We start from the raw sequence: 14,487 nt of genomic DNA on the forward strand, positions 1-14,487 counted from the left end.
AGAGCGAAAAGAGAAAAACCAGCTTCGAAGCAGCGTTTTGTCTCTCTGGATGCCTCTCAAAACAAAACATTGCCCCGACGGGCAGAGTAGCACAAATGTCAGTCTGCTTCGCTTCCTGTGTGGCAACACGCACACTGCTAGGGCTAATCTAGCTTTTAAATGCAGCGCTGACTTGCTCCAGATATAAGCTAGGTATTTCCTCTCCTCTCCGCCCTACGAACGCTGCTGGAGATTTCATCGGGCATCACAAAATCCAGCCCTCCAAGCCCTGTGGTCTGCACGGCGCCGGCCCCCTCCCCTTCGCCAGCTGCTGTGCTGCATTGGAAGATGCAGCCCCCAAACCAAACTAAGGCCTCCTGCATCTTCCCTGCCCCTTCAAAAGATCCACGATAAACCTAGACGGGCATCTAGTCTGCACCATGGTACCGGTACTGCCTCGTTAGGGCTGTGCACGGCACAGATGTGGCAGACCTTACAAATTACGCCCAAACAAGGCAGCCCCAAGCCTGTTTCCCGGTGCAGGAGAGGCGGCTCAGCGCGGACTCTCAGCATTTCCTCTTCACTGCAGTTTTCCAGCTTCCAAAGATTTATTGCTTCTTCCACAGGCAGCCAGACTTTTCCAGCTGGATCTCGCCTGCTGGGGCTGTCCGTAAGACTTGCTTTTGAACAAGGGCAGAAATTCCTGCTCAGCACGACAGAGAAATGCAGCAGGAGGTCCTGATTTAGACCCTGCCTAAGGGAGGAAAAAAGGAGCCCCCCGAGATCCAACAGCTCCTGCGAAGGGAGATCAGAGGGCGACAGCGCGAATGCATTTTTGCGCAACCAAAACAGAACACAGCACAGCAAGAAGCACTTCATTTCATCACCCTGCAAACAGCCCGACTGCTTTCCCCCTCGGAGGAACCGAAATGGCTCTCTGCCCGGCTCCTTCCCGCTCAGATCCTGTCTCTCCCACCAGGATGGTTTTCTCCGCGGTTCAAGAAAACTGTTCCTTGCCGCAGCAGAAAGCGGGACGGGGCAACCCAGCGACTACCAGGCAACAGCACAAGCCCTGCCCTGTCTCCAGAGCATTTATCGCGGTTTGAGCATCGTGATTAAGCACGCATCCCCATGCAGGGTCTCCAGGGGCCCCTTCCACCTCCTTGCCCCAGGCAAACCATAACATCGGGCTGCAAGGAACGGCCCCCCTCCCCTTTCGCAGGGGACCCCCCCTTGACGGGAGACGGCCACGGCAGCCCCTGCGGGGCGGGCGGCACCTCAGAGGCTGGCCGCAGCGCTAGCGCAGCCGCTGCTCCCCAGGATGTGCATCACGCCTCGGTCCCTTCCGCCGCCACCACCCCTCTTCCTCCCTCCCCCTCCTCCGAAGAGGTTTCCTGGCGAGGAAGGGCAAGGAGGAGGAAGTACCAGCCGCCGCCAGCAGCGCGGCCCCGCTGACATGTCGCTGCAGAGCTGACATCCTGCAGCTGAACCGGGAGGAGGAGGAGGAGGAGGGAAGCCAAGGTGCCGGCAGCTTCCCAGCGCCCTATTTTCAGAAGCGCCAATTTCCAGTTTCCCGTGGAGGCCACCGGTCCTCCCCCAGGACTCCCCTTTCCATGCTCTTCCGACCCAAAAGCAAGGCACCGCCCAGGCTCTGCTCTGCTCCAGCCTTGCACCTTGGAGAGCCAGAAGCAGCTCCTGCCTAGCAGCAAAAACACGTATGGATGAGTCTTGCATCTGGCTGCCAAGACAGCCACACCGCCTCTTCCCCTCCCACGCGCTGGGTATGGCCCGGGGACAAAGCCACCAGTTACCCCAAGGCACCTCCAAGGTCAGAGAAATGAAGCACTCGCATAACGAATATTTTGGCCAGGAATGTGTCCCCTTTGCCGCTCAAAATGCAGCGGTACGGACAACCTAAACACCAAACAACACCGCCAGGAAGCCCTCACACATTTTACGTGTTCTCAGATTGAGGTTCAAGATTGAAGATTCTTATCAGGTCTCAAGTTTTTAACACTTTGCAGAGTTTACGCCTGCCACTCGCAGCCTCCTTTCCGCCCTCTGGGAAACCGAGCCCTTGGGCGGAGGGCGGCACCGGGACGGCACCTCGGGCACCCGCCCGGGGCTCACGGCACCCGCGTCCCCTCCAAAACTGCTCGCAAAGTGGCTAAGAGGAGGTAAAACCGGATCCTCCTCTCTACGCATGGGCGAGCGAGGCACGGAAAGACAAGACAACTTGCCAAGGTTGCAGTATCTTGTCACACAGCCAGGAATTAATTGCTAAATTGGGGTTGAATACTTTACTCCCAGGTCATTTATTGCTCTCCGTAGACAGAAGAGCAGATATCAGATTATCAGCTGCAACATGCGCAGCAAAAAATAATGAAAAAACATTTTGTAGCTAGATCTCGTACGTCCAGCACAAAGGGAAAAAAACGTTAAAGAGCTACAGATTCTGTAGCTTAAGGAAAATTATCTTTGGAAGAGGAAATACGTACGCATACAAGCGGCTTGTGAAATAAGCACTAGGACATTACAAGTTTCGCGCCAGTACCTAGAAAACGGAGCCAGGAAGAGCAGCACGTGACCATCCGCGGCACCGCGCACACGTAACAGCGGGCTGCGTCAAAGGCACGGACAAGCGAGCATGCACGCTCCGCACCTCGCTTCTTGGAAAGCGGACGTTAACAATCTCGTCCAAGGAGGCTCGATCAGTTCTGTGGAAGCGCTTAAAGGACTCGGAGTACAGTAATCCCTGCGCTAAGAGCTAAATGCCAAAAACTAAGCTTATGACCTAAGGAACTTAACAGAGGTATGAAGTTGTGGCAGTCTTCACGTTAAGACGGCAGAACATCATGTCTGAGGTTCGCTTTTAAACAGAAGCGTTCTTGTTCAAATATGCCATTGATAGAAGGAAGGGAAGTTCACAAAAACGTTTCTTTTTCCCCCATCGCTCTACCCGCTCCACGAGAGGGGAAGATGGTCTCCGAGCGGAACAGCATCCACCGCTGGGAGAAGCTGGTGGGCAACCTCTGCAAGGACACCACGCGCTAAGGGCAACATCTCCTCGCCGCAGAGATGGGCGGCGAGGGAAGCCCGAGGGAATCCCCTCCTCGCAGTCTGTTTTAGCGAAGCGCTCTTCGTCGACGCCAAGGAGGCACGGGGCGGGCGGGGGGAAGCCCGAGAGGCACGGAGACGCTGGCTTCGGTCGCAGCGCCAGGGGAACGGCTCTTGCAGCTTGTGCCGCTGCCGCGTGGGCGTGCTTTTGCCGAACACCACGTCTGCGCTCCGTCCTCGGGTTTAGCCTGGAACAAGGCTTCTTCCCGGCTAACTCGGATCCATCGATAGATTGGACGAGCTCGCACTGGCAGCGCTGGGAGAACTGAAGCGTGAGGTATCGCTCAGGCGGACTGGATCAGAGACGAAGAAAACTCACTCCGTTAGGAGAGGACAACACGCGCAAAGCCCAGGCCCTCCAGGTCTGCCCAGCATCCCCCACCACTGCAGCTGGCCACAGCTTAGAGATCTCCGTTAGGAGGGAGGTTGAACCATCGAGACTCATGCGAGCTCACTGAGAGGCAGGGGAGGAGGGAGGAAGGGGAAGTGACTTAGACAAACCCGAATGCTACTTGACTGAAGACAACCACACAACGCAAAAAAGCTTCCTTTTCTTTTGAACTAGACACAGGCACCTTTAAACCACAACAACTGAAATTACTTTTCTTGGAAAACAGACATGGCCTTTTCACCGTCTTCTGCAACGACCACACTTTAAGGCTGACTGAAGTCTGGCCACTGGGTTAAACGTTTGCAGGCAAAGCCTGCCCAGCACCTGAGGAAAGGCCATTCGTCAAGAGCCCCATCTTATTTGTGAAAGCGGAAGAAGGGCTACACTCAGTCAGCACACGCTCTGCTTTGAGAAACTCGGCTCATGGCCGGCTTCCAACGTCGGCTATTAATAGGGCCACGGATCAGGACTAAATTCTTAGCTGGTACCTATAGTTACCAGTCCCACAACACTGAAGTGGTTTTAAAAGCTTCAGGGGAGGGCAAAAGGAAAAGAAACCTCCAAAACAAAAACAAACAAAACCCCCATCCTCCTGTAAAGCGCAGAGAAGCGGTAAGCCAGATGCTAAATAAAGCTTGATGAATAGGAGGAGACCGGGAATATAGCGTGACACGTTCTCCAGACCCGCTAGCGGGGCCCGTTCACCCTCCTCGGCAGCAGGGGCCCACAGCCTACGGGCTGCTCGCGACCTGCCAGAGCGCTTCACCCACTGCCCCTGCTGCACCCGCGTCCCGGGGAGAGGGAGCGCGCGGGGGAGAGCGCGTCCTCGCCCGCCTGCCGGGTTTCCCGGGACCTGGACGGCAGCGGGACGGAGGCACACCTCCAGCAGCCCAGCCGCGCAGCAGGGGACCGTCATGGCGCAGCCCGTTCCCGCTACGAGGATGGGGCCCAGTCAGCCGAAAAGGTGGGGCAGCATCGCTCCAAACGGCTCGTCCCTCGCCAACCCCTCCCTCGGATCAGATGCAAAACGATGATGCTTTTGCTCCCCAAAAGCTCCTTCCTCTCAGGCATTCATTTGGGAGCTGGATTCCCTCTGCCTCATCCCACTTCACAGAGCACCTCTGATAGGAAGCGTTGCTATATACTGGGACCTTCTGCTCAGGTTTAACCACCTCAGTAGTAGAGAGGAAAACAGTTTCAGATCCTGCTTCAAAACTAATCTGGCCTTACACATAAGCATCTAACGACAATGATAATACAACTGCTTTCCCTTTTTAATAACATAGGGGAAGATGCTTACACAGTACCTTTCATCACAGGATCAAAGTGCTTCTCCAGGTATTATACATGTGTTAATGCTCTTGCAGGAGATGAGCGTTACAGTGGTTGATAGAAAAACCACCTCAGGAGCACAGAATTATCCCTCCCTTCGGCCACCAGCCACGTTCCCTCCTTATGAGTTCAGCACAGCTTGTTAAATGAAACCACGCACCCACGCCAAACAGAGGACTTCAAAAGACCAGGTTAAATGACTTCTCCATGCAGAGATCTAAGAAAAGGTTTCATAGGCTGATGGTAGGACTATGGTCACTGGCCGCAGAGCCCCGAAACACATCCAGGTGAGCCCTCATCAGGAAAACTTAGGTCTGAGTACTGAGCCTATTCACGACGATCACCCACTAAGAAAACATTTCCCTTCACCTTCAAAGGCAGGCATTAAATAGCTGCATGTTCAAATACATGGGGAAATACGTGTGACTGTACATGCCTAAATATACCAAACCCAAAGTCACTGGAACACGATACTGGAAGTGTCGCATCACTGGTGTTTGCAATGCTCTGTGCAATTCCCAGGGAGACCAATAATCAAAACAAAACCACCCCACTCTGCACCAGAGAGGCCTGCCACGCACTATGACTAACACACTTCCACACACAAACTACTTCCAGCATAGACCTGTACAAGGACTGCAACCTAAACCAAATTCAAGCTGTTCTATTAATCTGTGGAGTGGTTTCAAAAATCCTGCTTCTGATCTGCAAACCACATGAACCACCATTTTGCTTTTATGATCTCATGTAGGACTTGGGAGCCGTAGCACCCATCTTCCCTCCTTGTCACATCAAGACAACCCCAGGGTCATGAGTTTTTAAGCAATTATCACCCTGGGACTATCGCCATCACAGCGGGCTCAGGAAGTTCAGGGTTTGCTACCCTCCTCCAACATCCTCTCCCATTCACCAAAGCCAAATATCTCAGTGCAGGCTTTCTAAACTCCAGAGGGCAATCGCCAGATTTCCCAAAGTTGCACAAAACAGGAAAATACTCAACTTTTCCATCCATTCTCCCAAAGCATTCCCCTAAAGTCACTGCCTCCAAGATAGAAATGATGTTGCACTTGCACCTTCTTTCTGCTCTTCTCCTTCCATCCCTTTGGACTCTAACCGTACCACGTACACTCAGCACAGGCAAGAGACAATAGTGTTGTCTGGAAAATGGAATTAGAAGCAAGCTCTTCCTTTTAATTAGACACCTCTCCGGTAGTGCAGCAGCAGTGCTGGAGATCTGGAAAGCTGCCACAGGCTGTATTAGATAATAAGCTGGGTGATCCTTCTCAGAGCCAGTCAATTTCTCCTTGGTTATGCTTAATTATATTTTAAAATAGCTCTCCGGCTTCTGGCTTTCTTCATCCTCTCCAGGGAGGCTCTTAGCAGCGGTCAGTTCGACCAGGCCCACGGACAGCCCCACAAGCTGAACTCTGGATAGCAGATCCAAGTAATTCCAGAAACCAGGTGAAGTCTGACCCAGCTGCACTGGACTCTGCCCAGGGCACGGCAAAGAGTGCGGGGCAGGAACATCTCAACCCCAAGTGCCCAGCCCAGCCCCAGACTGGTGAGCAAAGACCACCTGCTGCACTATAGCACTGCAAGACCAAAGCAAAGCAGCCATTAAATAAACAGGTACTATTCATTCACCATCTTGCAAGGTAGAGAAGTGAAACGTCTCCTTCAAAGGCTGCTCGACTTGGCACCAGCCACCCCGCTTTCACAGAGCGAGACCGGAAGGAGGTTTTTTGCAGAGCGCCGCGCTCGCGGCACAGAGGTTCTCTGAAAACCCTCCTCGTTAGCAGTGTAGGAGCAGGTGCCCAGCTGCCTTAAGGCAGTAAGTTGTTTCACATGCTTAGCATTCGGCAGGCCGGCCTGCAGGAACCTAGTCATCCAACCCAAAGGCGCTCACTCAGCCACTGCTGATATGCAGACACCTCCGAAAGCCTTTGTTCCTCCACACCTCTCAGGATACTTCAAAGACACTGCTTAACTTGGCCATGCAAGATGCGATTAAAAAATAAGTGCGGGGGTCAAGTATTCAGGCTTCCGGACACGTATGTAGCATAGCAGATGTGCCCTCCCAGCCCCACATTTCAGCAGCTGGGTTAAGCATTCCCACTGCCACCCTTGGCTTTCCTTGACCACCACCTTTGGCCAATGGATGTTTCTCTATAGCCCACTGGGATCGTTTCTTCTCTGCAGCAAGGCAGAACGTTTGCCGAACGCTGCCTCAACACAGCCCAATGCAGTTTTGCTCACTTCAGAGGCACCGCTCCTACTTAATCCTCCATCGACTCCAGCATCTTCTGTTTCAGACATATGGACAAGGACCACTAGGGAGAAACAACCCCCCAAAGTCTCCGGCGGAGGTGACTGCTTTGGCACCTGGGGAACTGGCACTGGGGCAGATTTCTCCTTTCACTTTCCCACACAACCGCTTTGTTAAGCTTCCCCAGTGCACTGCCAGGGGAAGGAAAGGGGGAGGAAGCCAGAGGGGTGTCAGTTTATTTACACTCCAGCAGGACAAAGAACTACTTTAAAACCTTATCATAGTTTTTCTTATTTGTTAACACAGTTAAGGCTTAGAATTGCTTCCTTTCTTCCTCTCAAGCATGGTAGTAAGCTTCTTTTTAGCGTGCTAGGAAAGTGCAGTGTCTGCCAGACTTTTGGTTCTGCCTCACGCTTATTTTTGCCAACACCACCGACCTCAATTCAGTGCAAAGCAAATGATAAGCAAATAAGTCCAAGCAGCTGAACGACCCTCGCATACTAACCAGCTGGAATGACCACATCACCACGAATCCCACACCACGCGTTTTCCTCGGCCTGCAAAGGGCTCAACCACCTGTGTCGAGTACTTTCCTTACAGCTTCTAACCTTTAAATGCCAACTGCAAAAAGGATTGCTGGGTTGGGACAGCTACCAACATCCCTCCCTAGATGAAAATGCAAGTTTTATTGTTAACCACATCTACTAACTGTTAAATCCAAAATTCCCCTTGACCACAAGTTTAAAAAAAAAAAAAAAAAAGTACGAAAACGATGAGAACCATTGCTCAAGCATGGCTGAGCTGGCCAGCCTCTCAGAAAGCCCCATTAATTGCAACGAAGCAGTTCCCAGCAAATTAAGTCTTAGCGACTAAGGTAAATGGAAAACAGCCCTGAAACACGCAGCGCAGTGAGAACAGGGTAGTCATGGAAAGACACCAGCCCAGCCCTTAAGAACGACGGGAGGATTCATTCCCAGACCCTCCCCGGACGCACGGATGGACACGTAACATCATCCGAGCTTGCCGTCTGCGCAGGAGGCACCTCGTGGCTGCCCGCAGCCGGGCAGGCCAGCGCTGGAAGGTGCTGCGGGGAGCCACTCAACCTGCCGTTTGTCACTGGTGGCAGCCCAGCAGCCCAGTTCAGACGACAGCGTGATGTGCTGAGCTGCCTCCCCGGCGCCCAGCGCCGCGCCGCTCGCCCTCGCGGGCTCATCTTGCTGCCGCTGGAGAGCACAGACCTGACCGCGCGCGTTATCTGCACAGCCGCGCTGGGCCTCCTCGCCTTCTCCCACAGCATCTTCTGCTGTTGGAGCCATGGTCTACACCTTCCAATGCGACTGGAGATTTGCAAACCCAGGCCGAAGCTTTTTTAGAGAAAAGTACAGCTGCCCTCCAGAAATACCCTAGGAGAATTAGGCTCCTCGGAGTACAGGCTGCATCTACACTAGAGAAGCATCCTTTGCACAAAATGCCTCCATTAAAACTCCAGTGAAAGCAGACCCCCAGCTCTCTGCTCTCACACGGTGAGAAGGGGGTCAGGAAAAGACCATGCATGATGCAAAAGAGCTCCCCACCTCTGCCTGAAAGCAGCTGGAGAAACCCTCGCTGATGTTTCCAGGGAATTAACGTCAACAGGCTCCCTCCCAGTAGGGTAGGGGTAGGCAGCAAAGCTCACGACAAGGAAAGGGAAAGGACCTGGTATTCCTCTCGGACACAAAGGGTCAGTTTATAAGGGATTAGTTGTTTTGTAAATGCAACATAGGTTGGGGCGAGGGAGCAAGCTTGCTCGGGAACAATGGCTATGCAAAGTCCTCAAACATCCTTCCGGCCAGCCCCGCTGTCACCTAGAAGACTATTCTTCCCTTACATCTGTACCAGATGACTTCAGCAACAAGAATGACAGGAAATCGGGACAAGGAGGAAAGAAAAAGCCCCTGGACAAGCATGAGAACTCGGAAGGAGCAACATAAGGACAGTGCTGCGAGCCTGCACTCGGGCACTTTAGAGAGGAGACTACAGATATCTAACCTGTCGTTTTAAGGGAGAAAGAAACGGTTAAAAAAAAAAACAGGACTGTCCTACATTCATCTTGTATCTGGCAATACCATATTTATCAATTAATATCACTGTCAGAGCTCATCATCTTCCCCTTGCTCGATACGATACCAAGGAAAATGATGAAGCAACAAAGGTGGCCCCAGGTGAGCCCAAAATCAGGCTGGATCTGACAGCGCTTGATGACATGAAGCAATAAGCGCTATATGCGCTGGCGGCGGGGGTTTCTGCAGGAGGGTCACTGTGCAGCTCCAGGGTCATTTCGTTGACCCGCGGAAAGACTATGGCAGCTGGAGCCTGCAGCCGAGCAGGGCCGTCCGCGGCGAACGCAGCCTCCGCCAGGCATCGGCGCCTTGCTCGCTTCCCCGGGCTCCCTGATCCTCCCGGCTGCGTTCGCTGAAGCAAACGTTAAAAAACCCAGGCAAAATTCTCTGCAAAGAGAACCGGGCATTGGCCAAACGGGCACATCTTAACTGATTTGCTGCTTGCACAGACAAGCAGGGTGTTTTCTCGGGACTCAGCTGTCACTGGCTGGGGCCCGGGGCTCACTCCTGAGATGATATATATATATATATATATATATGTATCATAGAGTTTTCAGTATAGAGATAGAGTTTTCAGTAATGACAAATACCCTTTTCGAAAAAAAAAAGCAGCCTTTTTAAGCAGATTTTTCCCTTTCATTGCTTCCAGATACAGGGACTTAGAGCGCTCTTCCTATCTTCATCAGAAGAACTAGATGTTGCTGACCTAGAACTGTGAAAAACGGGAAGCAGCCACAAGTCCATAACCTTCCTCCTAACCGGGAGGATCCGTCGCCGCCTCCGAAGCCGCGCTGCTCCACCGGGATCCGGCCGGATCGGGTCAGCCCGCTGCCGGCAGCGGTCCCCACCGACGAGCAGGCTGAAGCGCGTGAGGCCACCGCGGGCAGCCAACACCTTCCAGGGAAGGAGACATCTAACAGAGCAGCAGGGAGGTGTTGAACCACCGCTGCGCCCAGGCGGAGCCGCGGGAACCGTACACTAACCAGATGCCCGGCCGCATATCAGAAGTGACGGCTCGCCTCCAGATTTGCAGCCCTGTTTACTATTTCCATCGGGGCCCAGAACGTCTCCAGGGAGGGGGCCGCGAAGAGGACGGCCACCGCGTAAAGAGCGAGTATTTCTTTTCGCTCTGGCTTGTCTTTGCCAGAGGGTATTTATACCTGGGACAGACCTATTGAACTTATCGCTTACAGAAAGTGCCCAAGAAACCGGGATACGCAGGTTTTCGCTGCATTAGTCACATATCTCAATGAACTATTTCATGAAAACCTTCCCCAGGAAAGCAAGCCTCTTCACCCCCCCCAAAATCTGCCTGCTGGAGTAACTTCCCAGGCGGGGGAGATGGGCGCTGCCGACCCGGCTCCGGCAACGGCAGCCAGGAGCACGGTGCCGCGGTCCCCACGGCCTCTCCCGCCTGGGAGGACGGCAAGAAACGGCCCGAGTCGCCCAGGTTTTACGCACCCTCGCTTCTCCAGCTCAGCCGCGACACAAGCTTTGAGCAGCGCCTCTCCTCCCTTCGCCTCGCGTTATCTCTTGCTCTCTAACGCGCACTGATTTCATAAGCTCCGTCGGCACAAACCCGCAGCAACAAACCCTGCTACAGCCCCCCCGTGCACCCCCTTCCCCAGCTCCGTGCGCGGTATGGGAGAAAACCCCCCGGCGCCCGTCCGCGGGGAAGGGGAGCGCGGCTGCCAGGCTCGCAACTTGGCCCCTCGCAATGCCGCGGCCAGCGCCAGCTGCCAGATTTGGAAACAGGAGATGGAAAAAAAGAAAAAAAAAATCTATCCATCTATAGCACTACACACACACATGCTTATATATATAAAGCAGGCTACTCCCCTCCTTTCCAGAAACGGATGTAGCTTTAGGGCTTTCATATATACACATGTATATATGCACACACACATTTAGTGAGATACATGTGCGCGCATATATTAAAAGGAGACGTACAAAAAACCCAAGCCATATCCGAAGGCCACATCTTAATTAGGATTAAAAAAAAAAAAAAAAAGGAAAAAAAAAAGGAAAAAAAGGCGAATCCAAGCGAGCCGTGCCGCAGCCCCGCGATGCGAAGCGCCCGGCGCCCCCCGCCCGACCCCCCCCCCGGGCCGGGGCTCACCCAGAAGATGAAGTTGAAGACGAAGAGGAGGTATTTGATGCACTTGGTGCAGCCTTCCACCCCCATGGCGGCGCGGCGAGGCGAGGCGAGGCGGCTCCCGGCTCCGCGGCGGCTGCTGCTGCTGCCGGGCTGGGGCGGCGGCGCGGGCGGAGATAACCCACCGCCGCCGCCGCTCTCCCCGCCCCGGCCCCGGCCCCGCCGCCCGCCCCCGGCCCCGCCGCGCCGCCCCCCGGCCCCGGCCGGCACCCTGCGAGCGCTCCCGCGGGGGAGCTGCGGGGGGGGGGGGGGGGGGCAACCGGGCCGCAGCAAAAAAAGAAAAAAAAAAAATAAAAAAAATAGATTTTTAAAATATATATATATTTTAGATTAAAATAGTTCTCAGTGCAGAAAAGCGTTTCCTCATTCCTGCCCCAAGTCTTCTGTTTTCCATCAAGCTCTGGATCTTACCAACTCTTTTGCCTTTTTTTTTTTTTTTTTTTTTTTTTTGCTTTTTCTCTTTTTCTTTTTTTTTGGCCCAGCTTTGTCACCGCAAGAAACTGTCCCCAGTTCAGCGGAGCTGCTCGGGAGAGCCTGCTCGGTTATTGGTGGCAACCCCACAAACGCTCGTGTGACCCAAAGATTCGGGTCATGTACGTTCACAGTTCAAGTAAGCCCGGCATTATGGCTTAGAAATTTCAGTTAATAGATAGATAAATAAAGCCTGGCAAGACAAGCACTGGGAAACTTCCCGATCTTCTGGCTGAAGCACAGTTCTGCCCACTTCCTCGTCCCTGGCCCTGTCACTTCCTCTGACCCCAACGACGCTACGCTTACTGCAAGCTCAGCAGCGTCTTTGAGGTGCGGGACAGTCATTCACAAAATCATAACGTAAGAGGACTCCTTACAAAGGCAGCAATCAGCTGCTCCAACAAAGGTTGGGGCCTTTCCACGCTAAATGTTTAATGTCCACAGAGCAGGAGGAGCTCTGGTGCCTTCAGGTGCTCAGGTGGGCACTCCCGCGCCTTGGCAAATTTCTTGGCCAAGGAGGTGAGGCAACTTGACCAAAGCCCTGCAGGCGCCTGTCGCCGTCAGGAGCCAAACGTGGCGCACAATGGCAAAATCTTAACTGGAAAACTACCTTGTTTCTTGCCTGGGTGCTTTCCTCCAGCAAGAGCATGTCAGATACCCGATTTGGAGCCTGAAACTTTCAGGCTCTGAATGCATCCGTAATTCCCATACACTGGAATTTGATCTGTTAGTTGAGCACACATTTTCTACACATGTAGACTGAAGATGAGTCAACATGCTTCCAAAATCATCCCATTACCCTCATCACCAAGTTATTTCAGGACTCTGTCTCATCTATTGAACCTTTCTTTATGCTTTTTACCGCTCATTAATAGCCCACAGTGCTCTACGGAGGTGGGGACCAGAGACGAATAGAGAGTGGCCCAGTTCCCCAATTAGTTATGCTGAATACCTCCCCTGTTGTGGGCTTGCCATGGATGCATAAACCCTTTGTCTCTACACTGTATTCACTCATCCCTCCCTACCAAAGAAGCCAGAGGTTCACAAGGCTATTTATGCACATAACTGCTATCCCAAATTATCCATACAATCCATCTGATTATGGTGACAGCATCCTGTGCGGCTCCTACTAATCAGGATAAACTGAGCTGGTGAGAGCCACGGAGCGGCGAGATACTGAGGCTGCTCCCTCGCTACACCATAGGATCCCACAAAGTCCTTCCTCTGCACAGATCGGGAACTCTGTCAAGAAAGGAGCCGGCATGGATTTGACAAAAGCATCTCTAGTGGCAAAGAAAGGAAGCAATTAGAGCAACTGCTTTGATGAGATGCCTAACATGTTCTTCAAAACTAAGAAGGAGCTGTGGGAGTATGGACTTAAATCACAGGCTTTTCCTAAGATAGCCACCAGGTCAGATTTCCCAGCATATCCGCTAACACTGAGACAGAAGATAAATTACATGCCTGATTAAGCCATCTGCATCACCTCCATCATTTCCAGCCATAAAACAAAAACATCCTCCAAACAACCAACGAGTTTGAAGATATGAGTTGACCATAAACAAGACAGTTCACAGCGCAAAAGAGCTAAGCAGATATACTGGATAAAATATCCATAGCAGGAGGAGATTAACGCTTTAGATTTGGCATTGGGGCACTGCTAGGTTAATGGTGTCCTACACTACCAGGAAAAGACCGGCCATGCACCACCCTACAGAGATTTTGAATTCTGGATTCCCAAGCGCACCAGAAATATGTAAAGCAGTAGCGGATTGCCTCATCGAGGCTATGTGAACCGAGTTGCTTCTCATGTCTGTAGATGACTGTTTCCAAAAAGAAAAATAAAAAAGCCTCAAACTCCCAGAGGCACGATTTTGGAAAGTCTGAAGCGGAGAGGAAGGAGCCAACTGCAAACTGATAAGAACTTAATCGGCAGCACACCAAGTGCCCAGCGATTAAGGAAGAAAATTTTAGTACAGAAAGAGATCCTTGAATCAGCTTTTGCATGCGAGACAGGCGGCAACCCCAACTGTAATCACGGCCACAGTTTGCATTTAAACTATTTCAAGGGAACTTAGACTTTGTTGCTGCTCTTGTCCTCTTTCACTTTATTTCCATACATGAGAGAAAAAAGAAAGTAAATCGGCAAAGGTGAAATAAACCTTTTCATGTGCTTTAAAAATTGTATTAATAAATAATTCAGTTTAGGGCTAATATAGTCCTATTTATGGGATCTTTCTTTAGCCTATGTTTAAGCCATGTGTTGCCCATGGCTCCAGTAACAGATCTGGGCCCTGATGGCAAGGACCAGAGAGGAAGAGAAAGTAGCACAGTCCCTTGATCACATATGTTGATTAAGTCCCCAGTTATAGGCTAAAACCTACCAAGTCTAAACTGTGTTCACACATCTGACCATACCAACAAAATCCTCTCTAAAACTTGCAAGCGGAAAGTGGTTTCAAGCTTTGCCCAAAATTTATACATATTTTTCAAACCGCTCAGTAGGGTATATTTGAAAACTTTGACCTTAATGTACAGAAATAAGTCATGGCACAGTGCCAAGATAACATATACTGTTTCCCACGATTACATGTGATTTCAGCTGTTGTACATTCATGCCATGTTGCAGTACTTGCTATACAGTGTACATGTATTTCAATGTATTTCAAAGACTCTT

General features: G+C 51.9%; 1 protein-coding gene across 2 annotated transcripts in view; it reads right to left on the minus strand.

Moving 5' to 3' along the window:
- CD81 (CD81 molecule) overlaps nucleotides 1-14,487 on the minus strand; it is a 48,392-nt gene that overhangs the window by 29,291 nt on the left and 4,614 nt on the right. Inside the window, exon 1 of one of the 2 annotated variants that reach the window (XM_064513136.1) lies at nucleotides 11,304-11,458. The exons of the other annotated variant lie outside the window; for it this stretch is intronic. Within the exon in view, the coding sequence (XP_064369206.1) occupies nucleotides 11,304-11,369 (66 nt within the window). The 5' untranslated portion in view covers nucleotides 11,370-11,458. Of the gene's footprint in view, nucleotides 1-11,303; nucleotides 11,459-14,487 lie in introns of those variants that run through there. 2 annotated transcript variants of the gene reach the window in all.

Source organism: Dromaius novaehollandiae, chromosome 5 (assembly GCF_036370855.1).
Source record: "Dromaius novaehollandiae isolate bDroNov1 chromosome 5, bDroNov1.hap1, whole genome shotgun sequence".
Taxonomy (NCBI): Eukaryota; Metazoa; Chordata; class Aves; order Casuariiformes; family Dromaiidae; genus Dromaius; species Dromaius novaehollandiae.